The following is a 16,315-nucleotide window of genomic DNA, read 5'->3' as shown; positions in this document are numbered from 1 at the left end:
TAATGAGTTCACCTAATTTTCCAACTTTTATTTCAAGTATAGATTTATTCGCTTTTCCTCTCTTCTCAGCAGCATGCCATTTCTCTGTTCATGATGTGCCTTTTAACCTGTTACTACATTCTATTTTCCATTTGCTTCCACGTGAGGCATTAACCCATATTTAATTGATCCATTCACTGAACAAAACAGTTCCAACCTAAAACTAGATCAACGCGAAAGGCAGGGAAAGAGTTCATTGCAAACTTCGTTCTACATTTAACCAGCGGCGATTGAATACGTTCGACCCTGAATTAAAAGCTGCATAAGAATAGATCAGCGATCCAAAATAACCACTCTCCCCGGCATTGTTGTTGTTGTTGTTGTTGAAAGGAAGCTGTTGGTTAACCGTGGCGGATTAAACTAACCACTTGCTAGACTATAGGAAAGAAAAACGTGAGCTACGAGAGCACGCGTGCGAAAAAACAGCACAACCACCAGCCGACTGACCTTGTTTCCCACCGTGGGCACCCGACCTGCTGTACGATGATGCTACAAGAGCATTCGATCATAATAATTAACCGCACCCGTCCGGGATCTACCAGTACTGGACTGAACTTACGTGCGATCAACTTTCAACAGCAGCAGCAGCAGCTTCCTTAATGGCTAGCCATCATCGTTTGCAATTCAAAGTCGAAGATGGTATGGCAAATTGATTTCAAATGATTTACGCACTTTTCGCTCGTTTCAGCTTCTGATGGTTGCGGAATCTCATTGCGTTGCTCAGTGAAGTTTACTACGTTCTTATGTTCATTTGTTGAACAACTACTTACTCGCAACTGTTTATGTGATTATAGTTCTCAAATAGTTCAAATGTGGCCAGAGTTTGATATTTGCTTATTTTTTTGTTACGCGTTGTTCCGTTCTCTGAATCACTCAGGTGGTCGTCGAAGTGCTGCTTTCATCTTTCGATCACTTCACGTTGACCGTCAAGTTGCTTCTCAACTTTTGTCGGGTTCCAGGCTCCGTAACAATCAAGGTCGTTATGTTCTATTTTTACCTGCTTTTTATTAGAAGTGCATAAAAATGGTTTGGCAATTTTCGCTCATCTTCATACCAGAAGAAAATTCAATCACCTTTCGAATGCATCAGTCATCATTAATTGCATTTCTTCGGTCATTAAGGGGCTGTCCATAAACCACGTGGTCATGAGGGGGGGGGTTCGGCCTATGAGCATTTTGTATGGACAAATAAAAAAATTTGTATGGACAAATGACCTCGCGGGGGAGGGGGGGGGGGTGTTGAGAAGTCCCAAAAAAATGACCACGTGGTTTATGGACAGCCCCTAAGTCTTACAGCCAACCAGTTCTTCCAGCAAACCTCCTCCACCCAATCTTGCACAATTCACAATGGAATTTTCCTTTCTTCTCTTTCTAGGTAAATAGCTTCGTTCACACGTCAACTTCTACTGACTGGCCCTTCGGGGGAAGGTGGACCTCTCGCGAGCGAAGAAAATAATTAACCAGGTATTTAAGCGCTTCCCACCACCCGAAAGGGAAGCTCCAATCTATGTGTGAACCTGCTGGCGCGCAAGAGAGGGGAGTGCCAATCCAACAACGCGATAATTATCATAATTTTTCAATCTATTAATTATGCATCGAGACAAGTTGATCGAAGCCGAATAGGTGGATGGGATGGACGACGGTGGCATCCAGTGCGCCCTCCCCCTGCACAAGGATGATGAATGGAGAAAAGGTGAAATGTGATGGTTTCCGGGGGCTTGCCTCCGAGGGCAATGTTGAGAGGTTATAATGAAGACGTACAATTTGTTGGAGGCGCAACGGTCTCGTATTGCCTAGAGCAGATTGAGCCCGAAGGTGTTGTCCGAGAAGTGCATTAGTAGCAATTCGTCAAAACTGAAGCATTCTTCCTATTTGTATGAGGTAGATGAAAAATGAGTTCAGTTGAGTGTGAAACTTGTAAAGATTGGCGCGTGCCACTCAGGATTGATGGATTAACGTTAAATGAAAGTTGATGAAGTTTTTGGACATTTTAGGCCTGAGCGAGTGAAGATTTTGAGTGGAATGAGATACCGTTACCTATCTTATGTGATTCATCAGAATAAGCGAAATTGAACAAAGAATGCGGGTATGGAAGTAAACCTCTGCATATCCATAACTTCTACGGAATTTAGTCTGGCTTACAGTCTTAACCCATTTATGCCCAGCGAACAATTTTCAGATTTGATCGATCTATTTTTAATTTGATCTATTTTGGAGAATTGAGACATGTTGGAAGACTGGTGTCTTCAACACAGTTGAAAAGGAAATGACTTCATTCGAGGAAGACATTCCTGCTGGAATACGAGTTTAGCAAGAATTCTTTAAATTTCTAGAAAATTCCCCGGAATTAACTTCAGGGACATCGCCAGAGATTCCTTTGGTTTTTCTCAGGATTTATTGGAATGTTTAAAAAAGGAAATTTTCCCAAGATTTCTTGGAGTAATTTTAGCAAGAATTCATCTGAAGATTTATCTTAGTTTCTCTTAAGAATGCATTTATGTCCATCGATTTTTTGAAAGTTTCTTTCAAGTATTCCCCCAGGAGTATTCTCTTCAGGATTTTCTCTATGAATTACAAAAAAAAATCATCTTGAAACTGTTCCACGAGGTTCCTCCGGAATTGCTTTCGAAATTTCTCCTGGAATTCCTAAGAAATTCTTGAGATGCCTGCAAGGGTTGCTACATAAAGTGCTTGAACACCTTCAAGTATTTCTTCAAACATTTCAGAAATATTGTCAGCATTTTTTCAGCAGTTTTCCTATGGAACTTTTCCGAAAAAAACTTGTACGAATTTCTCTAGGGGATTCTGCAGAAGTTTTCTTAAACGTTTCTTCAAAAGATGCAATTCCAGGAGATTTTTAATCACAAAAATTCGGATTGATTAATTGATTTGTCTTTATTAAAGAGACTTTCAGCCCTTGGAGAGATCCGAATTTTTTGCCAGAAATTCAGCATTTTTTTCAAAAACATTCCAGAAATTACCCAACGAACATTTTTATTGAACAAGAGTGCAATAAAAAAAACTCTTAAGCCAACTTTAGCTTGAGAAACTGAAGCTGAATAGCGCTAGCTCTGTGTCTTGGGTACAGCTTGACTTGCTCCAAACCTTCCTTCAGGTATTACTCCATTTATTCAGGTATTTTTTTTTTAATTTCTTCTGAAAGTTCTTCCTAATATTCTTGCAGGCACTGCTTTGGATTTTCCAGGATTTTTTTCAGATTTTTTCCAGAGGGTTTCACAACAATTGTTGCAGAAATTATTCCTGAATTCATTAGCATTTTTCAAGGATTTTTTCATGAATTTTGTCTATGAATACCTACGAAGAACTCTCCAATTCTTCCAGATTCCTTAAAAAATGTTTTCAATTAACTGATGGCCACTGATGGCTCTCTGAAGAATTCGTCCAGGAAATCGGTTCAGAAACTGTAAAATATTTGTTTCTGAGAATTCCTGCAGAGGTATCTGCAGCAGTTCTTCCAAGAATTTCTACAGAAAATTCTCCAAGGATCCCTGGCAATTTTTTGAGGTATTTCTTCGAAAATTCCACCAGTATCCTTTGTCTGTGATTTCTGCAGACATTTTTAAGAGATAGCTAAAGGAGCTCCACCACGGATTGATCAGGAAATTCTGCAGAAATTACTCAAGCATATTTTCCTTGGAATTACTTGCAGAGTTCCTTCAGAAGTTTTTCAAGATTTTTAACGGAAGTAACAAGGTATCTTGAAGTGTTTCTTCATTCTCCTATGCATTCATGCAGAAGTTGATCAAGAGATCACTTCAGAAATATATATTTCTTCAGGAATTTTGGTCCAGGAATTCCTCCAAAAAATTAATTTTGGATCCTTTCAGGAATTTCTTAGACCAAATTTTGGTCATCTTAGATACCCCTCTCCGCCCTCGTAGACTTAAGTTTATGAGCGGCCCCTTAAAGAGTTCTTCAGTAATTTTTGTACGATTTCTGGAAAAACTTAAGAACAATCCTAGGAGAAGTATCCGAACAAATTCTGCAGGAATCTCTTAAGGCATTCAAAGAGATATTTCTGATGGAACTGCAAAAGCAATTTCTAAACAAAATACTTGTAGGAATTTCTGCACGAATCACTAAAAGAAATTTCTCAAAGACTTCTTCAAGAAGGTAGGAAGAATCTTCAAAGCAATCCTCAATTAACAATCTGTAGGATTTGTAAAGAAATTTTTGGAAGAATTTCTGAAAATGCCAATGGAACAACTTCATAAAGAAATCCCAAAAAATTCAAAGAAATCTCTGGAGATAAAAATGCTTTTAGTAGAATTTTCAGGAGAATCCCAGTAGAAGTCATAGGAAGAACTTTAGACTGAACCTCTGGAAGCAAATGATTTCATTTCAATTCTATATATGTTGCAGGACAAAAATCCAAACCCATTGCTTTCATCAGTAGCAATGTGTAGGAACTAGAGGAGTTTTTTGATGAATTTTAAGTAAGGGTTTTCAAGGAAATCAAGGGAACTTTCTTTTAAGAATTCCAGCAAGATCACCTTGGGATTCATAAGCGGCGCCTAAAAAATAATAAAAAAAACCTAGAGGAAACTCAAAATTTAGTCAAAGAAATTCCAGATGAAACTCTTTAGAGTTTTGAGAATGAATTGTAGGAGAATTCCAGGAACAATTTTAAAAGCATTTGAGTGTGAATTTCGTGGGACTTTGAGAAGAAAACCAGAAGAATTTTAATAAAATTTCGCTTAGAACACTAAGGTATTCTGAAAGCAAAACTGGAAGAATTCCGGCGAAATTTCTGAAGAAATTCAATAAATTATAATAAAATTTCTGGAATAATGTCTTAGTTATTCCAGTGAACATTGTGCCATTCCGCCATGAATTCTGAACAAGTTTTAGTTGTAATTCAAAAATGTGCAGTAAAACATAAAAATTAAAGTTACATAAAATAATATTTTCATCGAAATTTTCAAGAACTTCAAGAAATGCCTGAAAGAAGTGAATCAAGAATATTTTCAGGGTGTAATTTCAAAACAAAATCTTGAGAAATTCTGGAGGTGCCGGAATAATGACAGGTAGAGATTATATATGGGGATCGACTGTGATTGTGGTTATATTACGGGTATTTTCGGCTTTCAGTCTTCGCGTAATCATAAACGGATTTATGCTCTACACCTGGCAGCAATGTTACGATAGACGGGGATACTTTCGAGGTGGTAGAATAATTCGTCTACCTCGGTTCCTTGCTGACGGCTGAAAATAACGTGAGCCGTGAATTACGAAGGCGTATCATCACTGGAAGTCATGCCTACTATGGGCTCCAGAAGAAACTGCGGTCAAAAAAGATTCACCTTCGCATCAAATGTACCATGTACAAGACGTTAATAAGACCGGTGGTTCTCTACGGACACGAGACATGGACGATGTTCGAGGAGGACCTGCAAGCACTCGGAGTTTTCGAGTGACGCGTGCTAAGGACGATCTTCGGCGTCGTGCAGCAGAACGGTGTGTGGCGGAGAAGGATGAACCACGAGCTCGCTGCACTTTACGGCGAACCCAGGATCCAGAAAGTGGCCAAAGCCGGAAGGATACAGTAGGCAGGGCATGTTGCAAGAATGTCGGACAACAACCCTGCAAAGTTGGTGTTCGCTAACCATCTGATTGGTACAAGAAGGCGTGGAGCGCAGAGAGCACGATGGGCGGACCAGGTGGAGCGTGATCTGGCGAGTGTTGGGCGTGAGCGACGTTGGAGAGCTGCAGCTGCAAATCGAGTATTATGGCAGCAAATTGTTGATTCAGTATTGTCATGAATTTGATGTTAACTAAATAAATGGAAAATGGCGGAATGTTGGAAGACTGGTGTCTTCAAAAAAAATGTGGAGGTCAGGAACTCCTTATTAAGAATTGTTCCTTTCAAAACATTCATTATAATTTAAGTTTTTTTTTAATTATTAGCGCGGGTAGGACCTTCTTGCTGGAATTTCTTTCAGGAGTTTAGCAAGAATTCTACCTACTCAAAATTAAAAATAAAAATGAAAGTTTTCCTGGATTACCTTCAGGGAAACTGCCAGAGATTTCTTTGAAGATTTTTAAAGAGTTTACTAAAAAGTTTATGGAATGTTTGAAAAATTAAAGAAGATTCTCTTAGGCTATATTAGAAAGGTTTAAGTGAGAATTCATCTGAAGATTCCTCTTAACATCTCTTCAGAACGCTTCCCTGTCCATGGATTTCTTTCAAATTTTCTTCAGGGGTTCATCCTGAGATTCTTTCACGATTTTTTTCTGGGGCTTCTTCAGAAGTTCCTCACGGAATTTCTCAAAAAAGTCACCATTAAACTTTAGACTGAATCTCTGGAAGGAAATGATCTCATTTCAATTCTATACATTTTGCAGAACACAAATCCGAACAAATTTGAGAAGGAAATTTGACAAAAAAAAGTAAGAAAACAAATAAAACTCTTGCAGGAATATGATCGAATTTCAGTGAAACGAACGAATTATAACGAATTATTAACAAATTCATGCGAAATGTTGAAAAAAATTTAAGAATAATTCTAAAGGAAATTCAGAGATTCTTGAGAAATTCCGGAGAGAATCTGAAATAACTTTCAAGGTAATTCTGAAGAAGTTTTGAAAAATCCAGAACAATAATGCAGTACTATCAAGGGGAAGAATTGAAAAAAAAAATCTAACAATATTTAAGAGAGAATTAAAAAAAATCGTTTTGGAGGGGTTGGTGCAATTCAAACGAATTTCTGAGAAATTCTGAGGAAACTTCAAAGTTGTTTTTGACGAAATCAGGAGAAAATTTTAAAGAGAATTCTTAAGAATTCATAATAATATCCTTAACAAAATTAAGAGATTGAAAAAAAGTTTCAGTGGCAATGTGTAGGAACAAGAGGAGTTTTATGATGAATTTTCAGAAAGGGTTGTCAAGGAATTCAAAGGAACTTTTTTTTTATAAATTCCATTAAGAATCCTAAGGGATTCATGAGCGGCGACTAAAAAAATAAAAAAAATCCTAGAGGAAACTCAAAATTAAGTCAAAGAAATTCCAGATTAAAATCTTCAGATTTTTGAGAATGAATTGTAAGAGAATTCCAGGAACAATTCTTAAAGTATTTTAGTGTGAATTTCGTGGGATTTTGTAGAGAAAACCAGAAAATTTTTAATGAAATTCCGCTTAGAACACTAAGGCATTCTGGAAGGAAAACTGGAAGGATTCCGGCGAAATTTCTGAAGAAATTCCATAAATTATAATGGAGTTTCTATAATAATGTTTTAGTTATAATTCAAATATATGCAGAAAAAATAAAAATAAAAGTTACAAAAAATAACAATTTCATCGAAATTTTCAATAATTTTAAAAAAATCTTGAAAGAAGTGAATCAAGAATATTTTCAAGGTGTAATTAAAAAAAAAATCTTTTGAGAAATTCTGGAGGTGCCGGAATAATGACAGGTAGATATTATATTCAGCAGGAACTAACAGGAAGCTAGTTTGAGTCACTTTAAAATTGGGAATCTGGAGGAATTTCAGAGCAAAACGTGAGGTAAATCAGAAGAAATTCTAGATTATTTGTTTGAGAAATTCCAGAAAATGTATTAAGTAATTCATGGCGCTTTTCTCAAAGAATTTCAGGTAAAGGTATTGAAAGGAAAATTGTTAATGAATTTTACGGAGCGAATACTGATGGTATTCCAAAGTATATTTTCATTAAATTTTTAGGATAATTTTGAGAAAAAAACAGGAGAACTTCAGAAGGGATTTCTTCTTCAGATAGTACCCCAAGAGGATATCTCCCGATGTGTGCCAGGAAACATCGTAAATAAATCTTAGAGAAAAATCTATATGAACTCCAGAAATTTATAGACGAAATTCTTCAGGAATTTAAGAAAGAACTATGATAGAATTCCAGGACGAAATACTGAGGCATTTTGGGGGAAGCTTTCAAAAACTTTCAGAAGAAATCATGAAAGATTTCCGAAGGTATTTCTGAAGAGTTGTACACGGAATCCTGAAAAAATGTTGAAGTTACCGAAGAGAAAAGTCTGAAGGAATTGTGGTATTATTTTTATTAATTTCCAGGAGAATTATGTTGACATGACGAAGGATTTATGGAGAAATTTCTGAAAGAATTCTGTAGGAATTTCATGGGCATTCTGAAGAGTTTTAGGAAGGAACTTTAACAGAATTCCACGGGGAATCCCTAAAACTTCTTCAAACAAGAGGCAGAGTTTCCATTTCTGAAAAATAAAAAATAAACAGAAATTGCAATGGAATTTAAGGAGGATTCTCTCAATAATTCTGGAGAAAAATCTGTAACAATTCCAGGGAGAATTCTGACGGAATTTCAGTTGTAATTAAGAAAAATAATCCAAACGATAAACTATTTCTAAATTATTAAAAAAAATCATAATTTTTTTGGGATTTCGAACTACGAACTACAAACAATCAGAGAGATGTAAATTTAGAGATTTCTGAAGGCATACCCACGGGACAATCTGGAGGAATTCCGGGGGGAGTATTTGGAGTAATCCTAAGAGAGATTCTGGAGTAGGCTGTCCTAAAAAAAACGATGTTCAAATAGTAGAGGTGCTCAACCCTAAAAAGAAAAGTATGCATGTTCGAAGCACTTTTGTAAAACATTTCGTTTTTCTAAAAAAATCATTTGAAGGTTCCGCCTGGGCAATTTTTGAAAAATGAACCTTTTTCATAGAAATCCTCAAAAAAAATCATTTTTCGTAATGTTTTTACAACTTCTGATTTTTTTTCAACATTTTTTTTCTGTAGTCCTCTAGGTAATTCTTGTAGGGTATTGGTTTTTGGGGTATACAGGTACTCTTCGATATAACGTACAAAAAAGTTTTCTCTTTGTACGTTATATCGAAGTGTACGTTATATCGAAGCAGAGAAAAAAATATTATTTTTTATGCTAGTATTGATGTATTCGACGTGAAATTAATCCCAAATAATGATTTCAGTGAAATTCACAAAACCAATAATGAAAAACTTGAGTTTTGACGAAAAAGTCATTTCGTTTTTTGTGCTTCGATATAACGTACATTTTGCTTCGATATAACGTACACTAAATTTTTCCCCAAATTGCGCTAATTCTGGGTAACAAGACTAATGCTGCAACAAAACATTGATTTGAGTGATTTCGTAGTTTATCTAAGGGTAATTCCTGAGAAAAATAAAAAAATTCAATGTTGTACGTTATATCGAAGCAAAATGTACGTTATATCGAATTCGCTATATCAAGGGTACGCTATATCGAGGGTACGTTATATCGAAGAATACCTGTACATATATGGAATATATCATTTTAAATATTTTTGAAATATTGAAAGCGTAATATCTCAGCTTCTAGACTAGATATTCTAAATCTTTTTTTTAGATAAATGACTCATACGGATACTAGTATCAGACAAACCTTTATGGTTGACAATTAATAATAGTACATGTGTTTTCAAGTAAACTTTGATGAAAATTGCTAAAAAATAGACTTCTTATTAGTACACAAAAGGTTCAGTCATCAATATAAACACAATTTTTATAAAAAACCAATACCCAACCAGAATTTTTAGAGGTTCATAGAAAAATATAAAAATATTGGAAAAAAAACGGAAATTGAAAAAAAATACAAAAAAAAATGAAAATTTTTATGAAATAAGGGGTCATTTTTCAAAAATTGCCCTGGCGGAGCCTCTAAATGTTTTTTTTTCTACAAAAACGAAAAGTTCTACAAAAATGCTTCAAATATGCATAGCTTTCATTTTATACTAAAACACCTTGACTTTTCGTGCATCGATTTTTTGGTACAGGGAAATTTCGAAGATTTTTTGGTACGGGGAAAATTATAGAGGAAGCCCAGGAAAAATTCTAGACGGTTTTAATTAGGAACTTAAAATAAAAATCTAAGGAACTTCTTAAACTATTCGAGGAATAACTTTGAAAAGGATTTCAGAAATTTCAAATGGAATTCCTGTTTTTTTTTTCTTCAAAGAATTTGAGAGAAAATTTTAAACCAGCAAATGCCGAAAACATTCTGAAAAAAAAACTATACGAGATCCAGATTCAATTCTAAAGGAACCTCAGTAGCAATTCTGAAAAAAAAAACCTTTTAAAGAAACTCCTTTTAGAATTCATAAGTGGCATTCAGAAGCAATTTCTGGTGGAAGTCTGTGGGTATTACAAACGTGTGATTGTGACAAAAAATCAGGAAATTTTTTGAAATTCGAGACAGAATTTCGAAAGATTTCTTAAAACAATTTCGGAAAGATCGAAGAATTTGCAAGAGTACATGCAGAAAATCCGAAAAGATTCCAAACTAAAACCGAATTCCATAGGTCAATCTATATATGTTCCAAAGGGAATCCTGAAGGAATTTCAAGTAAATTCTGAATAAATACCAGATGAAATCCTACATATTTCTAAACGAATTATGATAGATTTCTTGGAATTTTAAATGAATTTCAGGAGGAGTTTTGAGTTGGAACTCCACGGAGAATCATAAAAAAATCAAGGAGAATGGAATGAAAAAAAAAAAACCAGAGTAAAATCAGAAGGAATTGCGGAAACATTTCGGAGCAGTTTGAAGGGAAGTTTTGCAGAATTTCAGTTTGTATTTCAAGACCAACATGAGAAAAAGGAAGAACATTCATTGCGAGTTTCATCTCATCCTGTTTGTCATATTTCCATTTATTTATTTTTTCAAACATTCTCCAGGGATAGATAGAAGGAAGCCATATCTTTCTGTAAGTAGAAAAAAACACTAATGTAATATAATGATGGGCAAAACATCTTGGAGGAACGATGACCAGAAAAGCTGAAATACGCAATGGTTGATCCGCTCTTTTTATATGTTGGTCTAGAATTCTGTACGGAATTAAGGAAAAATTCTGAAGAAAATCTGGAAGATTTCAGTGAAGAATTTTGAAAAATTTCTTGAGAAAATATTTTTGTTCTGAGTTAATTCAGTGTAATTCCTAAGGAAATTTAGGGACTTTTTAAAGGAGTTTTGAAAAAAAATTCGAAGGAATTTTATGAAGAATATTTTAGGATTCTTCTGCGAACTTCAGAAGGAATTCCAGGGTGACTTTCGAAAGAATAACTTACTTCAAATTCTTACGCGTGCCATTGCAGAAATACAACACCTGCATGGAAATCTCATTCGTTCTAGACAGCACGAGCGTGGTGAATTTTCAGACCCAAAATGATACGAGCACTGGAAGATTGTGCGAAATTCATCCGAAATTTCAAGCGGATTGCTCATGAAAAACCTGGAGGCATTCTTGTGCAAGTCTAGGGTTAATAATATTAAAGGTTTGAGGGGTGATTTCGAAAAAAATAATCAGAAGTTAATTGTATGAAAATTTGAGGTACAATTCTGAGAAAATTATGCAAGTACTTTAGAATTTTCGATAGATCTTCAGGTGGTATTTTTAAAGATTTTCAGGCACAACTTTCAAATGATGGAGGAATTTCAGTCATAACTCTGCAGATATTCCAGGTAGAGTTTCTGAGGAATTTCTGCAGCACTTCTGGAAGGAATTCTGGATAATTTCTTGGAGGATATTTTGCAGCATTTCAGGCCGGAGGTAGCTCAAAACTTAAAAAAAACACACATATTTAATCTGAAAAAAATAGTCAGAAACCTGAAGAAATTTAAAACGTTCTAGAATTACGTATTATTGGCGGAGTTCTGAAGAAAATCTGAAGGAGTTCTCGTCGGCATTTCGAAGTTTTTCCAAAATGGCTCTTAAATATTTTCAAAGCTTCAAAGGAATTCTAACGGAAGTTCTGAACTAATTTTGAAGATACTCTTCAAGAACTTTGAGAAAAACTCTACGCGGTAGTGTGAAGGACAAATTTTGAAGAAATTTAATCTCGAGCTGGGAAGAGATTCCATGAAATATTCTGAAGTAAGTTCTAAATAATTATTTGTTGAATGTATTTAGAAGGTAACGGCCCGAAGCATAAAAATTCCCATAACTATGGAACACATGTGTTTGGAAATTTCCGAGCCATCTAGCATTAAGATGTTTTTAGAGGTAGCGTATGGCCTTTCTTAAATACATCGCAAACGAGAAAGGGAAAATATTGTGTCATCTGAGTATCAGCCGAATAGGAATCCCCCAACAATAAGTCTGTCTACGTAAAAAATACAAAAATTTCGAAGATACAGTGTGTGTTAAACTGACAATTTCAGGAACAAATTTGTGAAAAAATTGTCACTTGTTTTGGTGAGAGATAAAGTTGGGAAAGCCAGACCCGGTTGGACCTGGATGGAGCTTCGAATCCACGTTGACTTTCTATTCTACAGAATCGTAACTTGTTCTGCCGTTTATTTGGTTAGGGTTTATCAAAGTCGAGGGTTCGAATCCCATCAAAACAAGTGGTACTTTTACACAAATTCATCTCTCAATGTTTCAATTAAATACACATTGTGTCTTCGGAATTTGAATTTTTTCGTCTATTTCAGACGTACCAGCCGACTGGTATAGTCAGCAAGGGCATTAAAATTATCTACTAAATCTGCTACGGCTACCGAGCTCCTTCCACGATGATGCTGCCTATTGACGTCTGAGTCAATCAACCACCAGCATGTTCAGCCCTGTCTACACTGAAATTCTTTCATTCTTACACAATCGTAATACATATAAAGTTCCTTTTAGTATTAAAAGATCTTTTCGCTTGATGGCCTTTTGATATTAGACAGTTGAGTTTAAACAACTGTTAATGACAGATCATTCCTAATTTTTCTCCTTTTTTGATTTCTGTTTTCACTGTGATTTATATGCATCTCTACTTATGGTTTTTTAAAAAAAAAAAAATTGTCATTCTTAACACTTCCTAAGTGCCGAAATGATTGACTTTCACTGCCTGTTAAGGCACAACGTATAACCGAAGTGCCATACATTGCTTCGGCTGTATTGCAACGACAATGTTGCAATCTTTCCAGTGCGGTAAAATTTTAGCAATATTGAATGATTAAATAGCTATGCTGCATATTAATGAGCCCACGTTAATAATAAATCTGCCGACATTAATAATTCCATGGAAATGTACTGTGGTTCAGCAATACTATATCAGAGTCTGATTCGGTCTTTCGACCCATATTGCCAACCACCATGCAGCAGTACAGATCCTCGCGGGAGTCGTACGACGCCTTCATCCGGCTGTTCCGCATCTTCAGTCGCCTGTGCGGGGCAGATATCTTGGACGACGATTATAAAGTCGATATTCGCACCATTACGCTGTGCTCGACTGTGGCAAGCTACCTGGTGAGTGTTTTCTACAGTGTGTTCTACTACTACCCGGACTGGCTGGACGTGGTGGAAGTGTGCTCGCTCATGGGATTGGGCTTTCAAGGTGCCGTCAAGTTGAACAACTTCATATTCTACAGTGAGCAGTATCGACAGGAAAACCGGTGGATGCTGAAGTTCCTCAGCATCCATTCAGACCATCCGAAGAACAATGCCGCGTTGTTGAGCGTATTGAACAAGATACATATCTTCAAGGTTGTCCTGTTGATGGCGTACTTTTCGGGAATGGTGCTGATCGGCTTTTTTCCCTTGGGGTACTATCTTATGTTCGGCGAACCAAAGCTGGCAATGAACTTTCTGGTACCTTGGGTTGACCCGGGAACTCCGCTGGGCTTCGGAATTACGCAGGTCTACCACTTGATAATAAATGTCCTTTCGGCAGTCGGGATCGCTGCTATGGATTTGATTATTATGATGGTAATCGCAAGTGTGGCCGGACTGGTAGATGTTTACCTGAACAAATTGGAGGAGTTGGATAAACTTTTAGAGTCGGAACTACCAGCGGAAACTGACATTCGTGACATGGTATTGGAAATCATCGATCTTCATCAGAAAATAATCAGGTTGGTGGAAGTCGAAAAACCTGGGGAGATAGCTGAACTTATCTTATATCTTTGTCTCGTTCTGTTCAAGGTACGAAACCGATCTCAGGGAACGTTACAAAGTCCTGAACTTTGTGCAGCTGGCTTCATCTGTGTCTTTTATTGCGCTGAATCTGTTTCTGTTCTACATGTATGATTACTATCATGTGATTGGGTTTCTACTGGCGGGAGTTTTCCAGCTCATGGAGTTTTGCTTCCTGGGAACCATTTTCAGTGTAAAGGTATAAATACACTATTAGCATATATTTCTAGATATGTAAGTATTCTTAACTAGCATACTTCAACAGAATGACGATATGACACGAGCGATTTACAATACAAATTGGTACCTACTGGGACGACCAGAACAAAGATCCTTACAGTTGATTTTAATTCGAAGTCAAAAATCGGTGGAGTTGACTGCCTTGACGCTTCTGCCTTTGAATGTGGAAACATTTGTGGATGTTGGTATACATTAATGTAGAATATTATTGTCGGTTTTACTGCATTTTCTTCCATTTTTTCCTAGATTATGAAAAACATCTACAGGTGTTTTGCTATGTTGATCACATACATGGAGCCTTTGTAAAAGGAAATACGCAACCTTTCAAATGCAAAAGAACCTTCGGTTAAAAATCACGGAAATCTAAATAATGTAATACTCAAATTGTTATCAATAAAGCATATTTTTGAATTATGGTATTCGAAAACAGTAAATGTTTCATGACAATCTAGGGGCAGCTCATTTATTACGTAAGGGAATTTTCACGATTTTTCGACCCCAATTTTGAAACTTAAACTAATTATCCATACATAAACAATGAATTTCTTCCTGTCTGTCTAACCCTTATAGACTCGAAAACTACTGAAATTATCTAAAACTCAAAAGCACTTCAGGACACGCGCCATCAAGCAACCGAAACTGCACCGCGCTCACACTGTATACGACGAGTGAGGCTTTCTGGTAGTGTTGTACTTTTTATACAACAGCGTGCGTCCTGAAGGGTTAAATTACACATTTCTGCATCTTACTTTTCAATATGGCCTCGCATCCCAACAAGCCGATATTGATTTGATTTTGGATCGATTTTTCCCACTGTGATTTAGTGTTTCAGGCCACTCTGTAGCTCTGCCACTGTTCCAAGCATCTGGTGATAATATTTACCGCAAAGCATCAATATTGACCAGATATCGTGAAAACTGTACCCCGGTTGTTGAGCCCGGCTCGTCGCAATCGCCCAAGGCGATGATGTAGAGAGTTCCGGTCATTTGGTCCAACGCTATTTGGCCGAATGTCGTTTGAGCGAACGTCATTTAGCCGAATGCCGGTTAGCCCAAAAAGAATGTTGAACTTAGGTGATCATACCACTGCTTGCTAGATCAGAATAACTCAAAAGAACAGCCTATGATTTAAAGTATAAAAAATCTCTGAAATGGCCTATGATTGAAAAGTAGTAAATATTGGCCGCTAGAATTATACTTAGAGCTTGCTCACGCGTCCAAGTTCTTTTGATCATAATCCGGCCAAACAACCCTTTCGGTCAAACGGCATTCGGCCAATTGGCCGGACATCATTGAAGAGTAGACATGAGAGTCCGTCATCTTACTGCATTCTCCGGCGAGATCAGAATGAACTGGATAGTTTACATTTTGTAAAAACTTGCAAGGGATTAATATTTCTGAAAACGTACTCTACAAGCTGGAACTTTTACAGTTTGAACCTATATTATTCGAATCCAAGACTAATACCAAAGATGGTTAGAAGGAAAAAGATGAACGACTCCCACTCCTAACAGGCGACACGAATAGCGCCGCTCTGGTGAGCCAAAGTTCAACTAACACACTCTTAATGAATTTTCGTAAAAATCTCAAAACAAACGTTCAGGAAAATTCACGCTAAACTTTTTTCACACAGTCACGCGCAAGGTTATTATTGTAATCGCTAATAGATTTTCAATTTAATAAATCGATTCAGTGGTGGGTGAACCAATGTTTAGCTTGATTTGAATGTTCCAATGTTTACGAATATGTTTGCACAAATAATTCAACTTCAATTCATATGTAATGTGATTACTTTTTGTGTAAACCAAGATGTTACATTACATAAGAGTTGCGCCAACTGGTGACGTAGTTGGGGGGGGGGGGGGGGGGGAGTGGGGGTGGTCGTCAAGGCCTCTGAACATAAAATTTATATAATAAAATTCGGAAATTATCTTCGCAGTTCATTTAAATTAGGCATATTCACCTGAAAATTAGTGCATTTAGCTGAAAAAAAAAATCAATACAATTTTGAAGAGCTTCGCCCCCCAACTACGTCACAAGTTGGCGCTTACGATTGCATATGTCGAGGCTTTCAGATGCCTGACACTGTAGTTTATCTTCGTGACTGGTT

At 36.5% G+C, this 16,315-nt stretch overlaps 2 protein-coding genes across 2 annotated transcripts in view; both read left to right on the top strand.

The window, feature by feature from the left end:
* Positions 1 to 16,315, top strand: part of LOC109420204 (agrin) — a 351,745-nt gene that overhangs the window by 209,045 nt on the left and 126,385 nt on the right. The window lies entirely within an intron of this gene.
* Positions 6,098 to 15,954, top strand: LOC134288579 (odorant receptor 67d-like). Its single transcript, XM_062853831.1, has 4 exons — positions 6,098 to 13,905; positions 13,976 to 14,165; positions 14,232 to 14,387; positions 14,453 to 15,954. Exons 1-4 carry the CDS (start codon positions 13,148 to 13,150, stop codon positions 14,510 to 14,512), a joined length of 1,164 nt encoding a protein of 387 aa, XP_062709815.1. The 5' UTR covers positions 6,098 to 13,147; the 3' UTR covers positions 14,513 to 15,954.

Source organism: Aedes albopictus, chromosome 2, assembly GCF_035046485.1.
Source record: "Aedes albopictus strain Foshan chromosome 2, AalbF5, whole genome shotgun sequence".
In the NCBI taxonomy this organism is placed as follows: domain Eukaryota; kingdom Metazoa; phylum Arthropoda; class Insecta; order Diptera; family Culicidae; genus Aedes; species Aedes albopictus.
Note: the sequence above shows the minus strand (reverse complement) of the source record. Positions and strands in the feature narration are given on the sequence as shown.